Source organism: Helianthus annuus, chromosome 11 (assembly GCF_002127325.2).
Source record: "Helianthus annuus cultivar XRQ/B chromosome 11, HanXRQr2.0-SUNRISE, whole genome shotgun sequence".
NCBI lineage: Eukaryota > Viridiplantae > Streptophyta > Magnoliopsida > Asterales > Asteraceae > Helianthus > Helianthus annuus.
Window position 1 is genome coordinate 116,536,764 of NC_035443.2, and position 24,363 is coordinate 116,561,126.

The following is a 24,363-nucleotide window of genomic DNA, read 5'->3' on the forward strand; positions in this document are numbered from 1 at the left end:
CAGTATATCGGCAATCTACGTGAATTGTTTAAGGCTCGGTATGAAATAATAGCTTAATGGTGCTTGTGTCTTGTCGACAGCTGATATGATCCCCTAACACGCTCACAAAAAGATTGTGTGTACATATTTCAGTTTATTCTGTTAAAAATCCAAAAAGATTTTAGTTTTTCATCTTATTTTCGACAACCGACATTGGGAATCAGACGATCAAAGCTTTGTGCAGATCATGTCAGTATGATGAGGGTTGGGTAAGCAGGAGATGCTAAACTGTGATTGGTACATGTGTGACAGAATGAAAAAGTGTTTGATAGTGCAAAAAGTTTGAAAGTTCATTAGTTTGAACTGTTTTCAGATCGAAAAGTCAGCGTACTTCATAATCCAGTCAACCAAGGTCATTAACTTGGACTTGGTAGACCAAGCAGTTGACCAGGGTCATTAACTTGGACTTGGTTAACTGGGTGTGTAGGTGAACAATCAGAAAAGGTTAAAAAGTTAAAAATTTTAAAATTAATATTCTGATTTCGCTCCTAAATGCACTATATTCTGATTTCGCTCCTAAGCTGCTTCAAGATCTGATTTCGCTCGTAGCCTCCAATCTGATTTCGCTCGAGAGTTACATTGGTCATTTCGAGCGGAATCAGACAAGCTATAAATGCCATCTGATTTCGCTCCTGTGATCACTTATCTGATTTCGCCCCAACCTACTTCTCTCTCCAGCGATATTGAGCGAAACCCTAAATCGTTGTTTTCTAAACGAATTGCTGCCTGATTTACAACAGATCTTGTTATTTTCTCAGCGTGTAATCATGGGCAAGGTAGTTTGAGTTCTAATTTGACCGATATCATGAGATATTTGAACAGTCGGCAACAATTGGTGAACAAAATGTAGTTTTAGGGTTTAAACTGATAAATCTAAACAATAAATCATATGGTTGCTGTCGTTTTAGTATGTAGATCATGTTGGTATGTGTTAATTGTTCCAGATCTGAACTGATTGATGTTTGTCAAGTCACAGGATGTTCAAGTTTAGATCTAGGATGTTTGAGAGATCGATAATGAAATCAAAACACAACTCTAGTGTCGGAATTAACAGATTAATTAGTTAATGGATTCAATTTCATGATTTGATGAGTTTTTGAGAGTTTGAATTTGATTTCACCCCAAACAGTCACCAAATGTGATTTCGCTCTTAACATGTTTGAGTGATTTCGTTCCTAAGTGCATTTGTTGAGATTTTGCTTCTGAGTGCATTTGTTGAGATTTCGCTCCTGAGTGCATTTGTTGAGATTTCGCTTCTGAGTGCATTTGTTATGATTTCGCTTCTGAGTGTATGATTGATTTCGCTTCTAACAGACTTAGAGTGATTTCGCTTGTAATTTCATTTGGAAGTGTTTGTTGTTGAAATTTCTAAGTGATTGATTATTGTATGTTGTTTTGATGTGCAGGGTTCAAGTGTGATTTTTGATCCTCTTCACAACAGTTGTTATGACTTGGATGTGGAGAAAAATACAGAATTGTCAAAGTTCAGTAGTATCTTGGAGTTCATGGGTCGTATTCCTATTCAAAAGGCCTTGACTGATCAATGACCATTGTACAAGTCTCATATCAAACGTTTCTGGAAGCATTCCTGTTGATGCATTTATTGTCTATCGCCTTCGTCAATTCGAGTCGTAGTGAAAAGCCGGAAGAAATCAAGCACATAATGTCACAATTAGTTAGAAATAACAAGGTGGCGTTTTGGTAATTAATGAGAAGTCTCATTAATTCCAAGGCCTATAAATAGGATTGTGATGTCATAACTTTAAAAAAAAAAAAAAAACTTTTGGAAGAGTTTTGGGAAGACTTTTCTCCATTTTAGAGATCTTGGTGATTCAAGTTTAGAGAGAGAAAGTCTAGAGAGAGAAAGTAGTTGTAAACGTGATTTTTGTACCGGATTTGTCATATCTTTCAATAAGATCACGTTACTAGTACGTTATTGTGTGTTCGGTCACGCACGTTCACGGATTCCGCACGTGAAACGTTCGTTACGCAATCGAACGGCGTAAAAACCGGTCCTACAAGTGGTATCAGAGCTAGGAGCTCGATTGCACGATCAAACACATCATTTTCGTACCAGATTTCAGCCGATTAAGATCCGATTTCATCGATTTCTTCATCTTCTACCTATTTCTCACGGTTTTTACGGAAATTCGGCAAATTGAACGTGATTTCACGGTCCGATTCGTCTGAATTTTTGATATATTGTGCGAACATCATTGAATTACAACCCTACCAAGTCTCAGTTCAAATCTCCTAGCCGTTTAGGAGAAATCAAGGTTTTTTGGTTCGAATTTGCGTCAAAAACTACACAGGTTCGCTTATGATGACTAGGAGGTTCGCTCATTCGGTTCAAATTACAGGTTCGCTCATATGACTGTTGAGATTCGCTCATAGAGTAAAAAAAAGGTTCGCTCATAAAAATTGCTTCGCTTATTTGACAAACAAGATCCGCTCCAAATCACGTTATTGGTCCGCTTTTAGAACATTTAGGCCCGCTTATAAGGTTCAATTGTGGTTCGCTCTTTTGTCATCTTCTTCACGTGGTGGGTCTGATCATTACAGGTTGTCGGATGGATGATTTGTTTGGCCCATGTTGACCGACCTATTATAACAATGTTGTCGGACACACTATAACAATTGAAGGTCCAATTACGGTTGAGATAAAGCAGCTCAATAGGCCCAATCACAGCTTTAGGTTTAATTGAAGTTGATTTTTGGAGTTGATTGCACCGCCCCACATTGTTTAATTGCCCATGTGCACCGACCCATTAATTACCTTCGGCCCAATCATTGTTTAACTGCACCATATTGAAACCGGTCCTATCATATTTTCACAAACAAGTTCAAAGGCCCAATCAGTGAGCACATTTGTTATTGTCATTATTTGTTTTAGTTGGCCCAATCAGAGATCACAGCCCACTACTTGTTGTAGGCCACATTTGAAGTAAAGTAAAAGTGTTTTGCTTTGCCCAAGAAAATCCAAGGTGATTTGTCAAGAATAGGATCCTCACCCGAGAGAATCCTCACTCGATCCGTTATCACCTAATCTTTGATATTCAATCGGATAGTCGTTTGTTTGTCTGAACTTCATTATTGATTGAGAATTCGTCATTGTGAATCTTTTGATACCAAAACATGGATTCTGAAATTTATATTGCACTGAACAAGTTTGAAAATTTTACAGGTATTAAGGGAGAATCAACTGAAGAATTGGTCAAAAGGTATATCGAGTTGTATTGGGAGATGATGAGATTGAAGATAACCAAGACTGATGAGGAATGGGTTGACAAGTTGGCAAATGCTTTACCGGGTGATATGTGGAGAACGTATTTGTTAGATTTGAGGAAGATATATTTAGAAGTGACTTTGGGCTTGTTTATCGAGAAGATTGAAGAACTAGAACTTGAACTCCGAAAGAATAAAGCAGCAACTGATAAAGTAGAATTCAAATCTGAGGAAAATGTTCGAGAGGAAGAGGAGCAGGTTAAAGAACTTTCAGCTATCAAGGTGGAGAAGAAAGCTGAATCTGTAAAAACGATCGAGAAGTGCTCAAACTGTGAAAATCTGAAATCTGAAAATGCCAAACTCTTGAGGGATTTAGAGAGTTTGACATTAGAAAACAAAAATCTTAAAAATTCAGAAAATGTTTTGAAAAATCAAAAACAAAATTTAGAAAATGAAAAATTAAAAATGGAAAAAGAATTTCAAAGTCAAATAAAGATTTTAGAAGATGAGAAAGATATCTTTGGTAAAAATAATCTTGAAAAACAAATTGCAATAAATTCTCATCTTGCTAAAATCATTCAGCTTGAAAAAGAAGCTGAAAGTGATCGGAATAAAATTGCTGAGTTAGAAAATAAGTTGAAAGGTTTTGTGACTTCTGCACCATATGTGTGTCCAGAACCGATCAATGAAGTTCCAATAGGTGACGATGTCACAAACTTTGACAATGTCAAAGTTGAAGATTGTGATGAGAAATCTGATGATGAAAATGGAAAAATTGAAAAACAAAAATTGTTTTTAGAACTAAAAGAAAAATTCAAAAATACTGTTTTGCAATCTACTGAAATAGGTGAATGCTCAAAGCAAAAACCTGTTAAGAAGATTGTTGAACAAAAACAAATTGTTAAAAATTTGAAAATTGTTCAAAAAGAAAATAAAAGCTCATCAGATCAAACATCCAATCACAATAAAAAATCACAAAAATTGAAAAACGAAAACTCAAAAATTGTTGGCAATAAGTGGTGCAGGTCAGACCACAGTGCTCAAAAGTCAAATCCAACAATCAAGAGGAGGAAAGAGTATCACCAAGCCAAACAGTGCTTTGATCTGAGCGTTTGGTATGAAAATGGTGATTGGTACGATAACAGAGTGTGTTACAGATGCGGCTATCAAGGACACATTGCTGTTAACTGCCAGAGACAGAGATTTGAGACGAGGAGATGCTATAATTGTCAAATCAAAGGTCACATTGCCAGAGATTGCCCAAGGAGATCAAATGAAAGATTGAGGGTTAATTCTCAGAAATTGGCAAAGAAACCAGTCACTGTCAAGCCCAAGGAACTGAGAGTTTCAGACCAGAAAGTCAAAGAACAGAAGGTCCAAGAACCTAAAGTTCAAGAAACGAAAGTGAAGCTTTCTTAAGGGCAAAAAGACAAACTGCGAAAGAAGAAGAAGAAGGCCAGAGAATATCTGGAGAAGATTTTGTCCTCGGGTTCACCCGACAGATCGAATAAGAGTGCTGATGAATCAACTCCCTCAACTGCAAAGTCAAGCAAGTCGAATTCATCAGATACAAATCTGAGGACAAAAGAGGAGATAAAGAAGAAGGTAACATTTGGTGGCAATGAATCTGTTTCTTCGGAAGCAAAGGAGCCACATGTCGGCGATGAATCTGGCTCATCAAAGTCAGACAAGCCACATTCAGGCAATGATTCTTGTTCGTCAAAACCAGAAGAGCCGGTTGTTGAGATAAAATCTGAGAATTCAGGTTTAACAATGGATGATGCAAATTTTCCACCATTGTTGAACAAGAATTCAAAATCACCCAAGGACAGTCAGGCTTGGGTGAAACTTTTCAAATAGAAAAACCTGACTTGCCGGAGTTCCCAGGTTGGTAAGCGTGGAACATGAATCGGCACATTTCTTGAGAAATTTCACTCTGGTGATTTTTCGTCTTTCAAAAGATAAATCAGGGACATTAAGTTGTACTTGATTCATCTTTCCTACAAGTGGTAAATTGAAAAACAAAGTGATGAAACCCCGAGTTTATGAAATGACACACAAAACTAATTTTCCGGAAAAACCATTTTGATTAAAACAAACTTAAGTGTTTTGAAATCATAATGGGAAAATAGTTTTTTTGTGAGGGGGAGTTCTGATTGTTTACGCCAAGTGGATGGAGAATTGAAGTGATTCTCATCAAGTTGTCAAGTTTGTACAGTTTGTTTCAAATTTTCTCAGAAAATCAAAATTGAAACATATTTTGATTTTAGGGGGAGAAAATTTAAAAAAAAATTTGAAAATTTGAAAATGTCAAAAACATTAAAAATTAAAAACGAGTTTTGTTGTGAAAAAGAGGAAATGATAGTAAATCAGTGGACTATCACAGCATGCTAAAGAAATGAAATGTCAAATGTGATAAACGATCTCACTAAAGATGTGACGATAGGCTCAGCTAGACTATTAGATTTGCGATAACGATACAAACTTAAATGTAAAAGCCTAGTTCTAGTGGGAAACATGGTTGAAAGCATAGTACTTAGTTTTGTCCTTCTTGACTGTGTGCCTACTCGGTAATCGCTGAATGCCAAAAAGCATAAAACTGGTTAAGTTTGTGAACTTTCACAACTTTGCGAAAAATCGCTGTGATTGTGCATGTCATTTTGCAAAGATTTAAACTTGTTTGATTTCTTTATTTTGTTTAAGCATCGGACATCCTCTGCGTATACGGGAGTATCGACCTGGATGTTGTTGCCTAAACGTTCTGCTTTATTTTCTATGGTGTTTCGTTTAAGCTTTGGACCTCCTCTGCGTATACGGAAGTATCGACCTGGTGGTTAAAGCCTAAACAACTTCAACTTGTTTTATTTTCTTATTTTGTTTAAACAATGGACTTTCTCTGCGTACACGGAAGTATCGACCTGATTGTTAATGTTTAAACATTCTGCTTTGTTTTCGCATATATCACAGTTGATGAAAGTTTAAAGGCATTACTTGAGTTAGTGTATTGCATGATGAGGGGATATGCTGAGACCGTGGGGTCCATAAGAATTTAGTGCATAATTAATATACCTTAACGTATCGGTAAGCATTTTGAAAGTTTTTAGATTGAGCTTAAGTGGACAACAATATCGTCAATCGATGTGAATCGTTTAGAACTTAAAACGATTAAAAGCTTAACGGTGTTGGTGATATGTCTAAAAAAAACTGATATGATCCTCTTACACAAACTCACAAAAATATGTTTGTACATATTTCATTTCTGCATTTAATTTCTGTCTTTGCATTTATGTTACATTTTTTTGAAAAAACTCAAAAAGATTTTCGACGACTGATGTTGGAGAGCTAACATTCAAAATCTCAAAGGTTAAACAAGATGAACAGACAGGTTGGTTAAATGATTTGAAATGTTTAAGATGATACATTAATTTGAATCAGTAATTGGAATGTTTCAAATTTTAAAAAAATTTTAAATGTGAAAGATAATCCTCAAATGTTTAGTTGATTCATTTAGTTGAATCACAATGTTGTTTGTTATAATTGTGTGTTTGAGATGTGTAGGTTTCTGAATCTGTTGCTACGGAAAGCCAGGCGACGATCCTAAAAGCACGGAAGCTTGACGAAAGGGGGAGCCTGAAGAAAAGAAGTCTGATCGATAGGAAGAGCAACGGAAGCTTGAAAACAGATCCACAGGGATTCTGTTCAAGCAAGAAGACTCAAGAGAGAGAGAAAGACAAGTCGCTACGAGTTTCACTACGGATTGACTACGGCAATATCCAAGGGGGAGTTTGTTGATGCATTTATTGTCTATCGCCTTCGTCAATTCGAGTCGTAGTGAAAAGCCGGAAGAAATCAAGCACATAATGTCACAATTAGTTAGAAATAACAAGGTGGCGTTTTGGTAATTAATGAGAAGTCTCATTAATTCCAAGGCCTATAAATAGGATTGTGATGTCATAACTTTAAAAAAAAAAAACTTTTGGAAGAGTTTTGGGAAGGCTTTTCTCCATTTTAGAGATAATGGTGATTCAAGTTTAGGGAGAGAAAGTCTAGAGAGAGAAAGTAGTTGTAAACGTGATTTTTGTACCGGATTTGTCATATCTTTCAATAAGATCACGTTACTAGTACGTTATTGTGTGTTCGGTCACGCACGTTCACGGATTCCGCACGTGAAACGTTCGTTACGCAATCGAACGGCGTAAAAACCGGTCCTACAATTCCAAGTATGATGAGGCAAACAAATCAATTCAGTCGATTGTGAAGGTGCATGATGAAAAGAAAGAAATTGTGATTACTGAGGCGCTCATTCGTGAAGTTGTGAATTTTCCGGACGAAGCAGATTAGCCAACAAAGTTTCCAGAATGGATGGTTAAGGGTTGTATGCTCAGGATGGGTTATCAGGGTGCATTGAATGTTGGAAACTATTTGAAATCAAAATTCCAGAAACCCTACAAGTTTATTATTCACTGTATATTGATGTCACTGAGCCATACCAAGGGAAGTTACGATACAATACGTGATTATCAGATAAACATGGTCACTGCTTTGGTGTTGAACAAGAAATATAACTTCTCGCATATTGTTTTTCACTACATGGCTGAAAATATTACTACAAAGAGTCGAACTTGGATGTATCCAAGGTTTGTGCAGATGCTGATCGATCATGCCTATCCAGAGATTGAACGTGACTTGTAGAAAGATTTGTTAGTTCAGTCACATATGAGCAATGATTCTCTAAAGCAGCTTGCGAGATATCACCCAAACCATCCAGAACCAAAGATAGGTGCTGCGTTCTTTGGATATATCAAAGATGTGAATTATGTTGATCCTGATCCAGTTGATCATCAAAACTGGAGAAACGAAGAAGAAATGAAGGAAGCAGCCTATGCTGAAGAGCTGAAAACTCTTGTGGAGTTCAAAACCACCAGAAATGACTGGTTTGTCAAAGAACCGAGGAGGAGAGGCAGAAAGACCACTCCTAAAGTTCAAGAGGGTGAGGGGTCATCATCACAACCATAGAAGAAACAAAAGAAAGCGACAAAAATGTTATTGGTTGATGAGCCTGAAGTTGAAGAACCAACTGTGAATGTTGAGGATAATCCATATGCTGGTATTGAAGAAGTGATGTTGGATCTTGTTGATTTAGAAGCTGAGCAAGCAGTTAATGTAGAAGCTCAGAAAGAGAAAGTGATTGATGATATTGAAGGTGATGATGTTGATTAAGACACTACTCGCTCTTCGAGTTCTTCGGAAGATGAAGTAGATGAAACTGAAAGGCTGAAAAGAATTCAAGCAGAAACAGAGAAAGAGAAGTTGTTGAGAAAAAGAAAGAGGCAAGAGAAAGAAGATGCTCCAAATGTGCCATCTCCACAACACGTTTATGATTCGCAATCACCTTCAAGTGGCAGAAAGAAAGCCGGGGCAAGAAAGAAAGTTGTGTCTCCAAAGATACGAAAAGTTACTCCAAAGATTTCCAAGCCACAGATCGTCTTGAAGAAGAAACCTTCCAAATAATCCACAAAACCACCAACACCACCACCTGAGCCAACACCACAATCAACAATTCAATCACCTCCACGACAACCAACACCTCCACACCAACCTTCACCACCAAAACAACCAACACCATCCAGACAACCATCACCACTACATCTCTCACCACCATAACAACAAACCCTATTCACTTCTCAAGAAATCTTTCAAACACCACCAATCACACAACCTATTATTCAAACCACACCTGGTTCTGCGGGGTACAGAGGTTTTCCAGCCGTTCCTTCGAATCTGAATGTGAGTCTTGATGATGTAGGAGACTTTGATTTTGCAAACACCGCACAAGTCAAGAATGTTGAAAAGAAAGTTGATGAAGTGATAGCTGAAAACAAAAGATTAGCTGCTGAGAACAAGAAAGTCTCTGATCGTGAGAAAATTCTTGAAATGCATGTGAAGAGATTGGAGACTGATAACAAAGAATTGTTGAAGAAGATTGACACTGATCAATCTAAGATTGATATCTTGAAAGTGCGAGTTGCTGAACTTGAAGAAGAAAAAGCTCGTAGAGATGAACAAAACAAATACTTCGAGTTGAAAAACAAAGAGCTTGAAGCTGAAAAAGCATTTAAAGAGCATGAGTTTTATATGTTAAACAAAGTTGTGGAAAAGATGCTTGGAAAATCAATTGAGCAACAGTTTGAAGAGATCCAAGTCGAAAAACTCAGGGCTAAACGTCAAGCGGAGATAGATGAACAGATGAAGATAAAGGTAAAGGCGTTGAAGGAAGTTCTGGAGTGACAGAGAGATCAATTGTTCCTTCCTTGGTTGTTGAGAATCCTGAACCTTTAAGTGCTATATCTGGCCTTTTTGAGGAAGAAACACATCTTGAAGAGCTAGCTGGTGATGACGATGATGAAGATGATGACGATGATGAAGAAGAGGGTGATGATGAGGAAGATGACGAAGATGAGAAAGTCTTTTCGGCAAGCAGTCATGGTTCTGATAACGACGATGACGATGCTCAAGATGGTATGGGTATAAAAGTGACTGAAGCTTCTAATGAATGAACTTTTGATGATTTGATGAATGATTCTGTGAATGAAGAGACAGGGGGAGCTGAAGGAAAGGGGGAGTCTGGTGATGCTCAGAATGTTAAACATGTTGAGAAGTTAATTTTGAGATTGGATACTTACAGGGAAGAAGGTGAACAATTTCACACGTACACATTGGAAACGATTAAAGAAATGACACGTATGGTGAATCCTGATTTCAAGTTTGACTTTGAAGAAGAATTAAATGCATTTGACATCAACTATCAACCAGAATACGAGTATAAGTATGTAGAGGATGCTGACATGTACGACAGGGTTGAGGTTGAGGATTGGACTGATGATGAGAGTGAAAATGAAGATACTTCTCAGTGCCTACGCTGATGGAGTTCTTTACAGAAGAAAATCGAGATGAATTGAAAAGGAAAGTAGCTGAGATCTTGAAAGACAAAAACTTTGATGGTACTCCCAAAGACATGGAAAAAGAAGAACGGAAAAAGTGGTTTAAAGACAGTCACGAAAGGAAGTTTAAAAGACCGTTGAGGTACTATCAACGAGATCGAAGTGTGTCACTTGGTGATATCATTAGCTGGGGTTTCCTGCCTCATGTTAATGCTTACGCGATCAGGAGAGAATGTGGGGTGCAGTACTTTGAACGTTTATATGACATAATGTCATTACCATGGTGGGATGTTGAGGAGCTATCGAAAGTAAGAACTTTAGGATATCCAGTTCGAAAGAATGATATTCCGATGTGGGGGTATATAAAGTTTGAATCGTTGAAAGAGTTTCGACACTGGAAGCCGCATTACCCTAAAAGAGTGCGGAGGGTAGATCCGGAAACAGGGATTGAAGAAACGATACTTAATGTGAAAAAGCCGAAGACAATGTAGACTATCCCAGTGCCACCAATGGAGCAGGATTTCTATAAAGGCTTCTTGGACTGGGTATACAGTTACATTTCGACTGAGGCTGTCATTACTTATCGAGCAGGAAGTGAGTTAAGAGTGATGCATGTGTATGACCCGATGTGGTTAGTAAATTGCTCTGCGAAGGATATTGAATGTCTATTCACAAACAAGATACACTATCAGGCAGAAGATAAAGAGCAGGCCATGCAGTTTCAACGTGTTGCTACTCTTTGCTTTCAGAGAGGTATAAATTCTGAAAGTAAATGGAAGTTATCTTGGTGGTCACTCGATGAGAAAATGAAAAGGAAAGCTGAACGTGAACGTCGAAAGCTTGAAGAAAAGAGAGGAAAGTGGATGAACATTCAAGCTGAAGAAGAGAAGAAAAGAAAGAAAGAGAATGACCGAGTGAGGAACTTGCTTAGGAGGAAGCCTAAGTCAAGGGAAGAAACGTTCAGAGGTGTTTGAAGACCCGAAGACAAGACTGAAGACTGCGGCTGTATCCAAGGGGGAGTTTGTTGGTGCACGAATGTCTAAAGCCTGCGTCTTAGTCTTAGTTGTTCTTGTATAGGGTCTAGGGGTCTTGTGTACTAATTATGTAAAGTTTAGGGGGCTGTTTGTAATTTCTGGAATGTAATGTTCAGATTTCGCTCCTAATGACATGTTGTCATTTGGAGCGAAATCACAACAATGTGATTCCGCCCCAAATGATAAAGTGTCATTTGGAGCGAAATCGGGCCCCTATATATAGTGTTTTGTGTTTTCTCATTTGAAACTTCATGTCTACTGTGTAGCCGAACTACTGCTCAAATTTTCTGTGAAAGATTAATGAGAAAACCTGTTTAAAGTGATCTGCTTCTGTTTCTACTCAATTTCTACTTTGATTCATGTTGTTTGTGTATTTCCGCTGCATAAACAGTAATATCTAGCTCTGATTGACTCACTCGACTGTCAATAACGGCCCTACATTTGAAAACATCTAGTTCGCTAACAACCAATGGCTCTGATACCAACTTCTGTCACACCCCAAAAACGTCGCAGCGGAATATTTAAACGTGGTGGAGATGGAAGTTGGTGCCCATTTATATCTTATCGAGCGATGCATTTTATTGTTGGATATATTGGTTTATTTTAAACATAAGTTATTAAACGTTACGTTTTAAGTCACGACACAACTACATAGTTAAGATGTCTTTGATCCTCGCGGATCTTATTACAAAAGTCCCAGAAAGTTTAAAAGTTGTCCAACATTTTCAAACAAACGACATGCATCATTCAAACACAAGATACGCCATGATTTCCCAAAGCCGATTTCATGTACCTGAAGAACACTTTAAAATCAAGTGTCAACACAAAGGAAGGTGAGTTCACTTATTCGTTTACTATCAAATTTTATTCCAAGGAAAACTTTCTGATTAAGTGTTTATTTAAAAACAATCCATGTAATTTAGAAAGTCCATTTTATTTCCTTAATAAAATCCATGGGCCTTCCATCGGTTCATTACTCCGACAACATTAATACTGCCCGGTTTTGTATATTAAATTATAGCGTCAATTTTCAGACTCGTATGTTAGCAAGACGATACGAACTATATATTAACCATGCAGGGATAATCAAAACTAGACAATGAACAGAATATTAATTCACCGCTAGACATTAACAGGGGCGACCGGTCACGACGGGGTTGTCAACCCGATAGATCTACCAACAATTCCTCGCGTGCAATACTTAAACTGATTAAACGACATCATGGGCGCAGGGTTCTTTCTCGAAGAACAATATGATGTCTGCCTCACGTACAATATATATATATATATATATATATCCTACGAATATGACAATTTAATACAAGATGTGTACGAATCCCCTGAATCTCCATCATTCGAGACTAGGCCGGCATCCGTACCCCAACTGTACGATCCTGTATCACTTAAGAAAAACTGTACATCCAATATTTATTCATCAAAAACGTTTTTCTTTGAAACGTATAACTTATCAAATTTCATTTATTTTCAGCGAAAATATATATTTTATAGTAAAAGGTATGTTTTATTTCGAAAACATTATTAAACCCTTTTAACAACGCGTTCCACCCCCAAAATATATACAAAACAGTAAAAAGAGGGGTTTAGTGACACTCACCTTTGGGTGCGTATTTTAATACCGCAATCCCAGAAATTGATTTTTATATATACCTCCTATTATAGGAAAAATTCTAAATCAATATACATATTTAACACAAAAATCCTAAGTTTCTCCGTTTCTTAGAATTATCACATAACTTTGAGATTTTCTCGAAAAGTTGTCATTTTTGTTTATGTTGGCATGTTAATATATATATATATATATATATATATATGAGTCCTATATTTTTATGATTTTTGCGATTTGAGCGATTTTATTGGTGACTGTTTTTGTGTAAATCCGTTAACTTTCCCGTTTATACGCAATATATCTATGATTTACGTGTCGTAATATACACACATAATTGTTAATATAATTTAACACCGAAACACACGAAACATTACCAACTTAACTATTTTGTCATTTTTAAATCAAATATACATAAAACATCTCATATGTACCAAATTTCATGCTCGACAAACAAGTTACACAGTTAACGCAATTTTAGCATTTCTACCGCACAGAACGTACACGCATACATGTATAGTCTAAATTTCCCATTATCAAATTAACACTTAACATATAATCACATTTACATGTTCAAATCACTTAATACATTTTATCACATAAGATTCACGCGAAATTCACTCGTACTCGTGTTCATTGAAAAATGCGTATTTTAACGATTCGGTAACGTTTTCGGGCGTCGGAAGTCACATATGACCAACCAAACACCAAGTAAACTTAAAATTAGTTAAAATACTTATTTTTAAACTAAAAATATCGGTTTATTTATGGATTTAAATCAGTTTTATAAAAATCACCCGAAAAGCCGATTTTTGACCGTTTTAACGCATAGTTTTGTGTTAAACGTTACTATAATCATCCCAACTCGAAACGACTTGATATTTTAACATAATACATTTTATTTACTAATTAAAACAGTGATTATATTCAGATTAGTGCAGTTTTTGTCAAAGTCACATAAATGATGCGATTTCAAGTATTTTACAACTTTTAATGCACCATGTACAACATGCAAAGCTAGCAAACATTATGATAAAGTTATATGTCACTAAATACTTCAAATATTTACATTTTTGATGTTTAGAATCTGATTAAAATTCATTTTTGTCAAATCATAATTAAATCATCTTTTCAAGATCACCAATCATCATGCATGTCCATCTAGTGCACCCATATCATATCATCATCATCATACATGATCTTAAATGCATCTAAGAATACATTGACTCCATGTTCTTACAAATCATAACATATATCATCCATAATCATCTAATCACACATATATAAATGCAAGTATTCTTATATTTATGTGTATATGACCAAATTTACATGCATGCATACACATCTACATACATATACACGACACATATACACACACATAAACCTCCAAAAGTTTACTATAAACAAGTCACTTTTTAAATCATAAAACTCCTTTCAGTACATTCTTTATGACAACTTTTAATTCTTGCATGCAATCACTCATTCAAGACTTATGTTATTCATGAACCTTTCAATAAAAATCAAAACACAATCATATACTGTGACAACCCGAACTTTCAAGATTAGTGTCGTTAGCCTCGTGATCATAATATACTTATAATCATTCCATTTTGCGTCCTTGCTATATCTAACGGTGGTTAAACGTTGGGTATGATAAGAATCGTCGAGTGTAATCGTGTTTGAGTGGGTGTCAAATAGTTATAGAGGCCCGAACCAATTAAGCCCAAATTGCCATAATTAACCATTGGTTGTTACTGTTGGGTTGCGGCAGCCTTTATGGGCTTGAGCCCATTGTTTGTTTTCGGCCAAAAGGGGTAAAGCCCAAAACTCTTATCATATTTGTATACGTATTAGGCTCTAGATTGGAAGAAAACTTAAAACAAACCCTATCATCTCACATATCTACGAACGGCAGTGGGAACCCCCCCCCCCTTGTATTGTGACGGTAGTAGGACTCTCCTCGTATTCGAAGCATCACATTCTTTCATCAAGTTCTTGGTTAGTAACCCCGTTTTCGTGTTAAATCTGATTTGATTGATCTTGTTTACTTGTGAACATGATTTACAAAAGTGTGTACGAATGTTCGATGATGATTGTGTTCGATTTGTGTTATGTGTGAATTGAATAAATTGGTTAGTTTATGTTAATAATTACATATGATTGCTTCGTTGATGATTCTCGTAATTAATCGGCAATTGACAATAAAGCAACGTTCGAATCCGATTCCTTTGTCATCCAAACATAGTGTAGCGATACATGGTTGGTGTTGTCGGTTATGTGCATACTTGATGATAGGTGTGTAATAAATTGTGTGATAATAGGGTTGTTGATCACTTGCCATATATAAGTGGAAACGAATGATTATGAATCGGTTGGGTTTGGTAGGGCCCTTGCAGAATTAGATAGATGAGCATGATGAATTGTTGATCACCACTAATGAATCGGTCCAATGAATATCGTTTGGATGCCTTTGCAATGTCGGCCACTATTATTTGTTGGTTAATGATTAATATGGATATGATCTTGGTGGTTGATTATGATAGGAGTCCAAATACACAACTCATAGGTGGGCCGGTTACATGGGGGGAGGGGCTTACTTGTTATTAATTCACACAACTGGGCCTCACACAAGATCATAATCAGGCCTATTCTACTGAGCTACTAGTTGAAACAGAAATACGTAAGTATTGTGGGTCGGGACATATTTGGGTAGGGGATTTAGCCGGTCACCCACATCTTAGTTGGGCCTGAAACCAACTGGGCTGCACAATAACATGAAGAACCGAAGTGGGCTATTAGGTGGCTGTTGTGTTGAATGTCGTGATACAATAAAGCATGTGGTCTAAATGGTTACGGGATATTAGATAGTGAAGTTATGAATTTCAATCGGATGAATGCATGAATTGTTTATGTGAAATGCTAAACTGTTAAGTGATATTATGATGTATGCACATGAGACGAAAGTAGATAGGAGATTCAAGTGATTTCTATGTGTTATGTGGTGACGACTAAACATACAAGTTAATAGAATGCGTGGTATAGGTGGATCGGGAACTGATTATTTCAGTGGACACTATAATTAGTGTGATGCGTGAATTCTTGTTACGATTTGTATGACGATATGTGCATTACTGTACAATACTTGTGTTGTGAATGTGAACTACATGACTTACATGCATATAAGCTAATTATCTTTGGTAACTACGGTAGGATTTGGTTGACCAACTTGGAACTGATAATTTAACATACCGAGCACAGCAAAGGTGAGTTCACTACATTCGAGCATGCGTCCCAGTGGTTGGGGACTGTCAGTGGGTATCCCGTGGAGGGATAAGTCTTTTGGGTAAAAACGGGTATATTGGTTAATATTCTCAGCTATCATTCTTGTAAGTCCCTTATTATGTTACCTGGAGGGTAACGGGTATCAGTTGGTAGCGCTACTTAGGTTTGGCACCCTCACACCGCTCCTAGATAGGACGGATGTGAACTAATGACCCAGTCGGGCCCAGTGCTGGATAGGAGTATGTGGGAAAGGGCAGTCATGTACATCAGGAGCCGTCTTGTTCGGAATTGAGATATTAACAATATTACTTGCATTTGTCAGTGAACTGTTTTACATACAACTGGTAACAAAATGTTTTCTTAAACTGTGAACTCGCCAGCTTTGTCTGATACACTTGTTGCATGCTCGCAGGTCGTTAGGTATTCTTGGATTGGAGACTTGCTGTCTGGAGGGACAGGAGTGGTCATGGGTCAACTAAAGAAACTCATGGGATTATTTGTTCACTATGATACATTGGTTATTTTGACAACTTTTTATGGTTTATTATTCGCTTCCGCTGAACATATTGTTTCGTATAAACTTATGATGAGATTTATTAATAATTTGAGAAACTTATTTTGAAACTTGGGGAGTCAATGTAATTAGTGGTTCATTGTCAGTTCGTCACACGCCAATCATGGACACTCCCAAGGTGGTATTTTTAGGGGTGTGACAGTTTGGTATCAGAGCCACTGGTTATAGTGAACTTGGTTTTAAAAACGTTTTTATAAAACCAGACTATAACCGAACAAGTTCTGAATACGACCATGACACTCAGCTCTAGACTGCAAGGTTCGTCTCTCGTATACTCATTGTATTGCATAACACTTACGTACGATATTGCATGTGATTGCACGTCTAGCACAATAGTATAAATGCATGTAGTACTTGCATGTGTTTTGTGACTGATAGGGTGGTATTTCCCTAAACATTCGTGACACACGTTTTGTGATGCTCTCTGTTTGCTACTCGAGTTTGAGGAACCATTTGACATGAGTTAGAAGGAGCTGAGATGAGCATGCAAATCACAATATTATTGTGAGTGCACACATAATAATAATGTGGGGTGCATGCGAGTCCCAGTGAGGCTTGACAAGTGAAGAAGGGGTTTTGCTCTGTTATTTAATTGATGTGACACAACAATCTATAGGAGTCATAGTAGTGATTGACTCTTACTTGAACATGAACTTTTCACTTCCCACTAAACCCTTACGAATCCCGATGTTATCAAATATTACCTGAACACCCATCAGAATGCCCAGCAAACTGTGTAGAATGTTAGGTGCTTGCACGAACGTCCCTGAGTTGGATGTTGTAGCGTCGAATGATTGGTTATTACCTTCCTCACTTATCTTCGTTTGTTGAAGCCTAACACACAAACGTCCTAGATCCCGAAGTGTGATTACTTCTGCAACATCCTCACAACATACCGCGTATTACTCAAACAACTTGCAACATTGATTGGCAAAAGGATGAGTGTAGTACTCTACCGACCTCAGTATTTGGACGACCCTGATTTCCGGCAATGAATATCAGCAATTTGACTCCGATTGAATCTTTAAACCCTACTCAGCGGCTCATGAGAGTCAACTCTTATGAATCAATCGGGACACAAGCGATGGCAACTGATCCTGGTGTGGAATGTATAACTGCTAGCACGAGGAGTAGCACCTTAGGATGTAGCACGGAAATGTGACAAGATGGATCCTGTTGGTGAGAGACCGTAGGCCTCCGTTTCGAGCAACGACATTAGAAATAACAATCATGACGACAGCAAGGTACTCGCAAATCATGACTTTCGGTATGGAAATGGTGGTGGCCTCGACAGGGAATGGCCGATGTTAAGGTAAGACGCCAACAACCAAGGGAATAATGACAGTATTGGGAATCCTTGCAACCGTAACAACAACACTGGAAGTGGTACCCGTGGTAGGGCATCTATGATTGGTGTCGGCGACGCCAGACATAGTAGCAGCATGGTAGTTTGGATGGGCAGCTATTCGCATCGTCTCTGTTTTGTTTAACTCCGATGCATCTTGAAACCGAACCTGTCGTTCTAATCGGCTGATGGCTAGGCAACTGAAACCTCATATGTTCGTTGGGATGCAAACTCGACCTTATGGGACTAGTGTTCGACAATCAACCTTCTTCCTGCTACCCTTGATAGTTTTGATACGGTAGTCAGTGTGGATTGGTTATCCAGACATCACGCAGATATACCCTGTGAGGGGGGAAGTTGTCGTCTATCTTAGAGTATGCGAGTGGTGCAGAGGCTAGCATCAAATCAGCAATGAAGGCCAGAAGAGTCCACGGAAGGATTACCCTGCTAGGTTAGCACTCCTAATTGACGTTAAGGCTAAGGAAAAGAGGATCGGGGATCCACCCATTGTTCGTGATTCCTCCCTAAGTGCTACTAGAAGAACTATCAGGTTTACCTTCACATCGCCAGGTGGGATATCAGATCGGTATCATGTCAGAGGCAGCCCTGATTACTTGTGCATCTTACCACCTTGCACCAGGAAGGTTGCAAGAACTGTCTAATCAAATACAGGAACTGTTGGGCATGAGTTTTGTTGGACCTAATTTTCGCTTTGGGAAGCCCCAGCTATATCTGTGAGGATAAGCCTTTTTGTGTGTGTACTGATTATCGAGAACTTATCAAGGCGACGGTTGAGAACCGTTTGCTTCGACCATGTATTAACAACCTGTCGACTGGTCGCAAAGGACGAGCTTTTATTCGAAGAGTGGTCTACGAACGAACTACCATCAGATGGAAGTCTAAGGGGAGAATGTTCCTGGAACGGATATCGAACGTAATACAGACAGTGCAACTTTGTACACCATGACCATCGCGATAATCAACACGGCAGTAGCTTATGGACCCCAAGAATCGACCGTGTTTCTTGATGACGTCTCGGGTCATTTCCTGGAGGAAGGGACATCATGGATGATTTCTGTATCTTAACTTAGAGCTCCTGAGGGAGGAGTCATTACGGGGGAAGACTTGTTAAATGTAACATCTAGATTCGAGAAATGCATTTGATCATGTAACCAACGAGGTGGAAATACGCGTGGAATGTGCTAGAATCCATTTTGTTAGAAACTGATTGACACCAAAGATTCCATTGGGGGTACAACAATTTCCTGGTTTCGGTGGATACTGTTGTAGATTCATCACAGGGTTTTCGAAGATCGCGCAGCTTAACTTCCTTGAGCGCAACAGGGTATTGTGTTCGTGGGAGACAAAACAGAAGAACGTCTTGTCAGCTTTCGAACTCCAACTCTGCAATGCACTGAGCATCGTCTTTACCTGAGGGTATGGGTAATTTAGTGGTATACCATGACGGTCCGAATCAGAGTTCTAGTTACACACCGACGCAACACGAGAGAGTGATGATTTACGTAATGGAGTTAAAAAAGGAACTGCACGAAACACGACCGGCGGTGAAAATCGTGACCTTTGGATTTATTTAGGGGCATTACTTGGACGGTACCTAATGCACCAATTAGACCGATCACAAGGGCCTCTGGTGTACCCTTGTTTCGAAAGAGCTAATCATGTGATGGCATCGCTGGATGGAACCTTTATATGATTACACTAGGAAACCTGAAGGTGCACGAGCTTTGCAGCTCGCTATCGATTTTAACATACCTGATCAGACTCGCCTTGTTCAAATTGAAGAACTGAAGGGAGAGAGTTCTCAAGATTGATCCATGCGGGGCATGGGGAAGCAACCTTTGGCAGATCGGATGATGTTTGCTACTTCATGGAATGAATATGGACCTCACTATACAGCAACCTTAAGGAACTGGCGCAGGCGGAGCACACGAGCCTCGATATCCTATTCATATGAGCTTTATAGGATGTATTAAAACCTTAAGACCATGTACGGGTGACCGGGCCTGAAGGCCCACATCGCCACGCATGGGGACGATGTTTGACACGTGGGAAAGTCAAGGTGGGATATTAGCAACCAGAAACACATGTACGGAAATGAGAACCGACTGCCATGGATTTTGTCACTAGTCTACTTGCAACTCGAAACGGAAACATTATCACCCAGGTGACCATTGATGGACTCAAGTTACCAACACACTTCCTTGTAATCAAGAAAATTGACGAGTCTTCACAATTATGAATGATCCTCTGAGAGAGGCGGCTTTTTAGGTACGAGGTGCCAAATCCTACTACCTCTGAATATGATCTATGCATGATTTATGTCAGGCAATACACAACACTCTTGGCTAACGTCAGGACCAGAACATTGCTTATCGTCGTTGGGCAAACGATCAGAGAAAACGAACTCTCTTGGCACTCGAAGACATGCTGCGAGCATGTGTGTGACTGGCTTGGGTGCAGATTGGAAGAACTCTTACCTATGGTTGAGTACTACGGCGGCAGTTACCATCTTGGTAAACAGGCAGCTCTGTTGAAGCATTACATAGACGATAATGCCAACCTTCTTGTTAGACTGAGATGGTTGACAACTTAATTACTTGTCTAGGACTGGTACTCAAAACTCTTGGGAAGCTAGTTTGGGTCAAGAGTCGATGGGCGGCAACGCGTGACCGTCAGGAGAGCTGATAAACTTGGGAGACGCTGGAAGATCGCGGTAGGCGATTGTATTGTGTTGAAAGTCTTAGCCTGTGAGGGTGTGGAATGCTCGGGAAGCATGGCGAGCTTAACTGACGTCACGATGGACAATTCAACAGTTTCGGGAGAATCGGCAGCGTAACTTACAAACTCGAGTTACCCGACGAATTGGGTAACGTAAGCGATGTCATTTATATTTCGGATCTATGGCAGTGGTTGCCTGATGAAACACGTGCGATACCTTTACTGGATGAATTTATCGAACACATGGACCAGGAAGTCAAGGTTCGTTAACATAGTCGTATCCCGATTGTGAGAGTTCATTGGAACTCGAGACGTGGACCGGAGGTCACGTGGGAGCGCGAAGATCAGTTGAAGCTCGAATGTCCTCAACTTTTTCCTATTGACCAAATTAATTCGGGTACTACTGGTGAATTTCGGGACGAAATTCCTCTTCAAGTTGGGGATGATGTGACACCTGGGGAAAACCTACAACGATCTTGATGTGTCATTTCATTTTTCTGTGCTTACTTGCCAAATTTCGGGATGAAATTTCTTTCAAGTTGGGGATGATGTGACAACCCGAACTTTCAAGATTAGTGTCGTTAGCCTCGTGATCATAATATACTTATAATCATTCCATTTCGCGTCCTTGCTCTATCAAACGGTGGTTAAACGTTCGGTATGATAAGAATCGTCGAGTGTAATCGTGTTTGAGTGGGTGTCAAATAGTTATAGAGGCCCGAACCAATTAAGCCCAAATTGCCATAATTAACCATTGGTTGTTATTGTTGGGTTGCGGCAGCCTTTATGGGCTTGAGCCCATTGTTTGTTTTCGGCCAAAAGGGGTAAAGCCCAAAACTCTTATCATATTTGTATATGTATTAGGCTCTAGATTGGAAGAAAACTTAAAACAAACCCTATCATCTCACATATCTACGAACGGCAGTGGGAACCCCCCTTGTATTGTGACGGTAGTAGGACTCTCCTCGTATTCGAAGCATCACATTCTTTCATCAAGTTCTTGGTTAGTAACCCCGTATTCGTGTTAAATCTGATTTGATTGATCTTGTTTACTTGTGAACATGATTTACAAAAGTGTGTACGAATGTTCGATGATGATTGTGTTCGATTTGTGTTATGTGTGAATTGAATAGATTGGTTAGTTTATGTTAATAATTACATATGATTGCTTCGTTGATGATTCTCGTAATTAATCGGAAATTGACAATAAAGCAACGTTCGAATCCGATTCCTTTGTCATCCAAACATAGTGTAGCGATACATGGTTGGTGTTGTCGGTTATGTGCATACTTGATGATAGGTGTGTAATAAATTGTGTGATAATAGGGTTGTTGATCACTTGCCATATATAAGTGGAAACGAATGATTATGAATCGGCTGGGTTTGGTAGGGCCCTTGCAGAATTAGATAGATGAGCATGATGAATTGTTGATCACCACTAATGAATCGGTCCAATGAATATCGTTTGGATGCCTTTGCAATGTCGCCACTATTATTTGTTGGTTAATAATTAATATGGATATGATCTTGGTGGTTGATTATGATAGGAGTCCAAATACACAACTCATAGGTGGGCCGGTTACATGGGGGGAGGGGCTTACTTGTTATTAATTCACACAACTGGGCCTCACACAAGATCATAATCAGGCCTATTCTACTGAGCTACTAGTTGAAACAGAAATACGTAAGTATTGTGGGTCGGGACATATTTGGGTTGGGGATTTAGCCGGTCACCCACATCTTAGTTGGGCCTGAAACCAACTGGGCTGCACAATAACATGAAGAACCGAAGTGGGCTATTAGGTGGCTGTTGTGTTGAATGTCGTGATACAATAAAGCATGTGGTCTAAATGGTTACGGGATATTAGATGGTGAAGTTATGAATTTCAATCGGATGAATGCATGAATTGTTTATGTGAAATGCTAAACTGTTAAGTGATATTATGATGTATGCACATGAGACGAAAGTAGATAGGAGATTCAAGTGATTTCTATGTGTTATGTGGTGACGACTAAACATACAAGTTAATAGAATGCGTGGTATAGGTGGATAGGGAACTGATTATTTCAGTGGACACTATAATTAGTGTGATGCGTGAATTCTTGTTACGATTTGTATGACGATATGTGCATTACTCTACAATACTTGTGTTGTGAATGTGAACTACATGACTTACATGCATATAAGCTAATTATCTTTGGTAACTACGGTAGGATTTGGTTGACCAACTTGGAACTGGTAATTTAACATACCGAGCACAGCAAAGGTGAGTTCACTACATTCGAGCATGCGTCCAAGTGGTTGGGGACAGTCAGTGGGTATCCCATGGAGGGATAAGTCTTTTGGGTAAAAACGGGTATATTGGTTAATATTCTCACCTATCATTCTTGTAAGTCCCTTATTATGTTACCTGGAGGGTAACGGGTATTCGTTGGTAGCACTACTTAGGTTTGGCACCCTCACACCGCTCCTAGATAGGACGGATGTGAACTAATGACCCAGTCGAGCCCAGTGCTGGATAGGAGTACGTGGGAAAGGGCACTCATGTACATCAGGAGCCGTCTTGTTCGGAATTGAGATATTAACAATATTACTTGCATTTGTCAGTGAACTGTTTTACATACAACTGGTAACAAAATGTTTTCTTAAACTGTGAACTCGACAGCTTTGTCTGATACACTTGTTGCATGCTCGCAGGTCGTTAGGTATTCTTGGATTGGAGACTTGCTGTCTGGAGGGACAGGAGTGGTCATGGGTCAACTAAAGAAACTCATGGGATTATTTGTTCACTATGATACATTGGTTATTTTGACAACTTTTTATGGTTTATTATTCGCTTCCGCTGAACATATTGTTTCGTATAAACTTATGATGAGATTTATTAATAATTTGAGAAACTTATTTTGAAACTTAGGGAGTCAATGTAATTAGTGGCTCATTGTCAATTCGTCACACGCCAATCATGGACACTCCCAAGGTGGTATTTTTAGGGGTGTGACATATACACACACATATATACCTACGACCATACATATACATATAAGCTCATCCATTTCATTTTTCTTTTAAAAAAAACCCATTAGTTTAAGTTTCAATTTTATGTTTAGATTCAAGAACAAGAGAAACTTCCATCATTATCTAAGATCATCAAGAATCAAAACAAGGTTTATGAAATAAATTTTATACCTTCAAGTTTTTGGATGGGTTTTTGATAATAGATGAGAATATGATGGTTGTTCTTGCTTGAAATCACTTCCAAACACCCATTTTAGCTTGAAATCACCATGAAAGGGATATGAATCTTCAAGAAGAATTTTGGAAATGAATGGTTGTGATGTAGAGGGTGTTTGGCCGAGATTGTTCAAGAGGGTGAGAGAGAGTGTAATTTGATCTTGGTTTATGGAATAAGAAGTGTATAAAGAATGTTTAAATGATGACTTGTGTTCCCAAGAACCACACATGGCAAGAACTCACAAAATGGCAAATGGTGGGCTGCCTATATGCCGCCGCCTAAGCCCCCCTCTCTCACATAAAAATATACATACACACATTATATGTA

At 38.6% G+C, this 24,363-nt stretch overlaps 1 protein-coding gene across 1 annotated transcript; it reads left to right on the forward strand.

The window, feature by feature from the left end:
* The first annotated feature begins 8,304 nt into the window (after nucleotides 1–8,304).
* LOC110933313 (FK506-binding protein 5-like) lies at nucleotides 8,305–10,187 on the forward strand. The gene is made up of 5 exons (XM_022176542.1): nucleotides 8,305–8,467; nucleotides 8,516–8,699; nucleotides 9,021–9,522; nucleotides 9,696–9,783; nucleotides 9,859–10,187. The coding sequence occupies exons 1-5, from the start codon at nucleotides 8,305–8,307 to the stop codon at nucleotides 10,185–10,187; spliced, it is 1,266 nt and encodes a 421-aa protein (XP_022032234.1).
* Nucleotides 10,188–24,363: the final 14,176 nt, after the last annotated feature.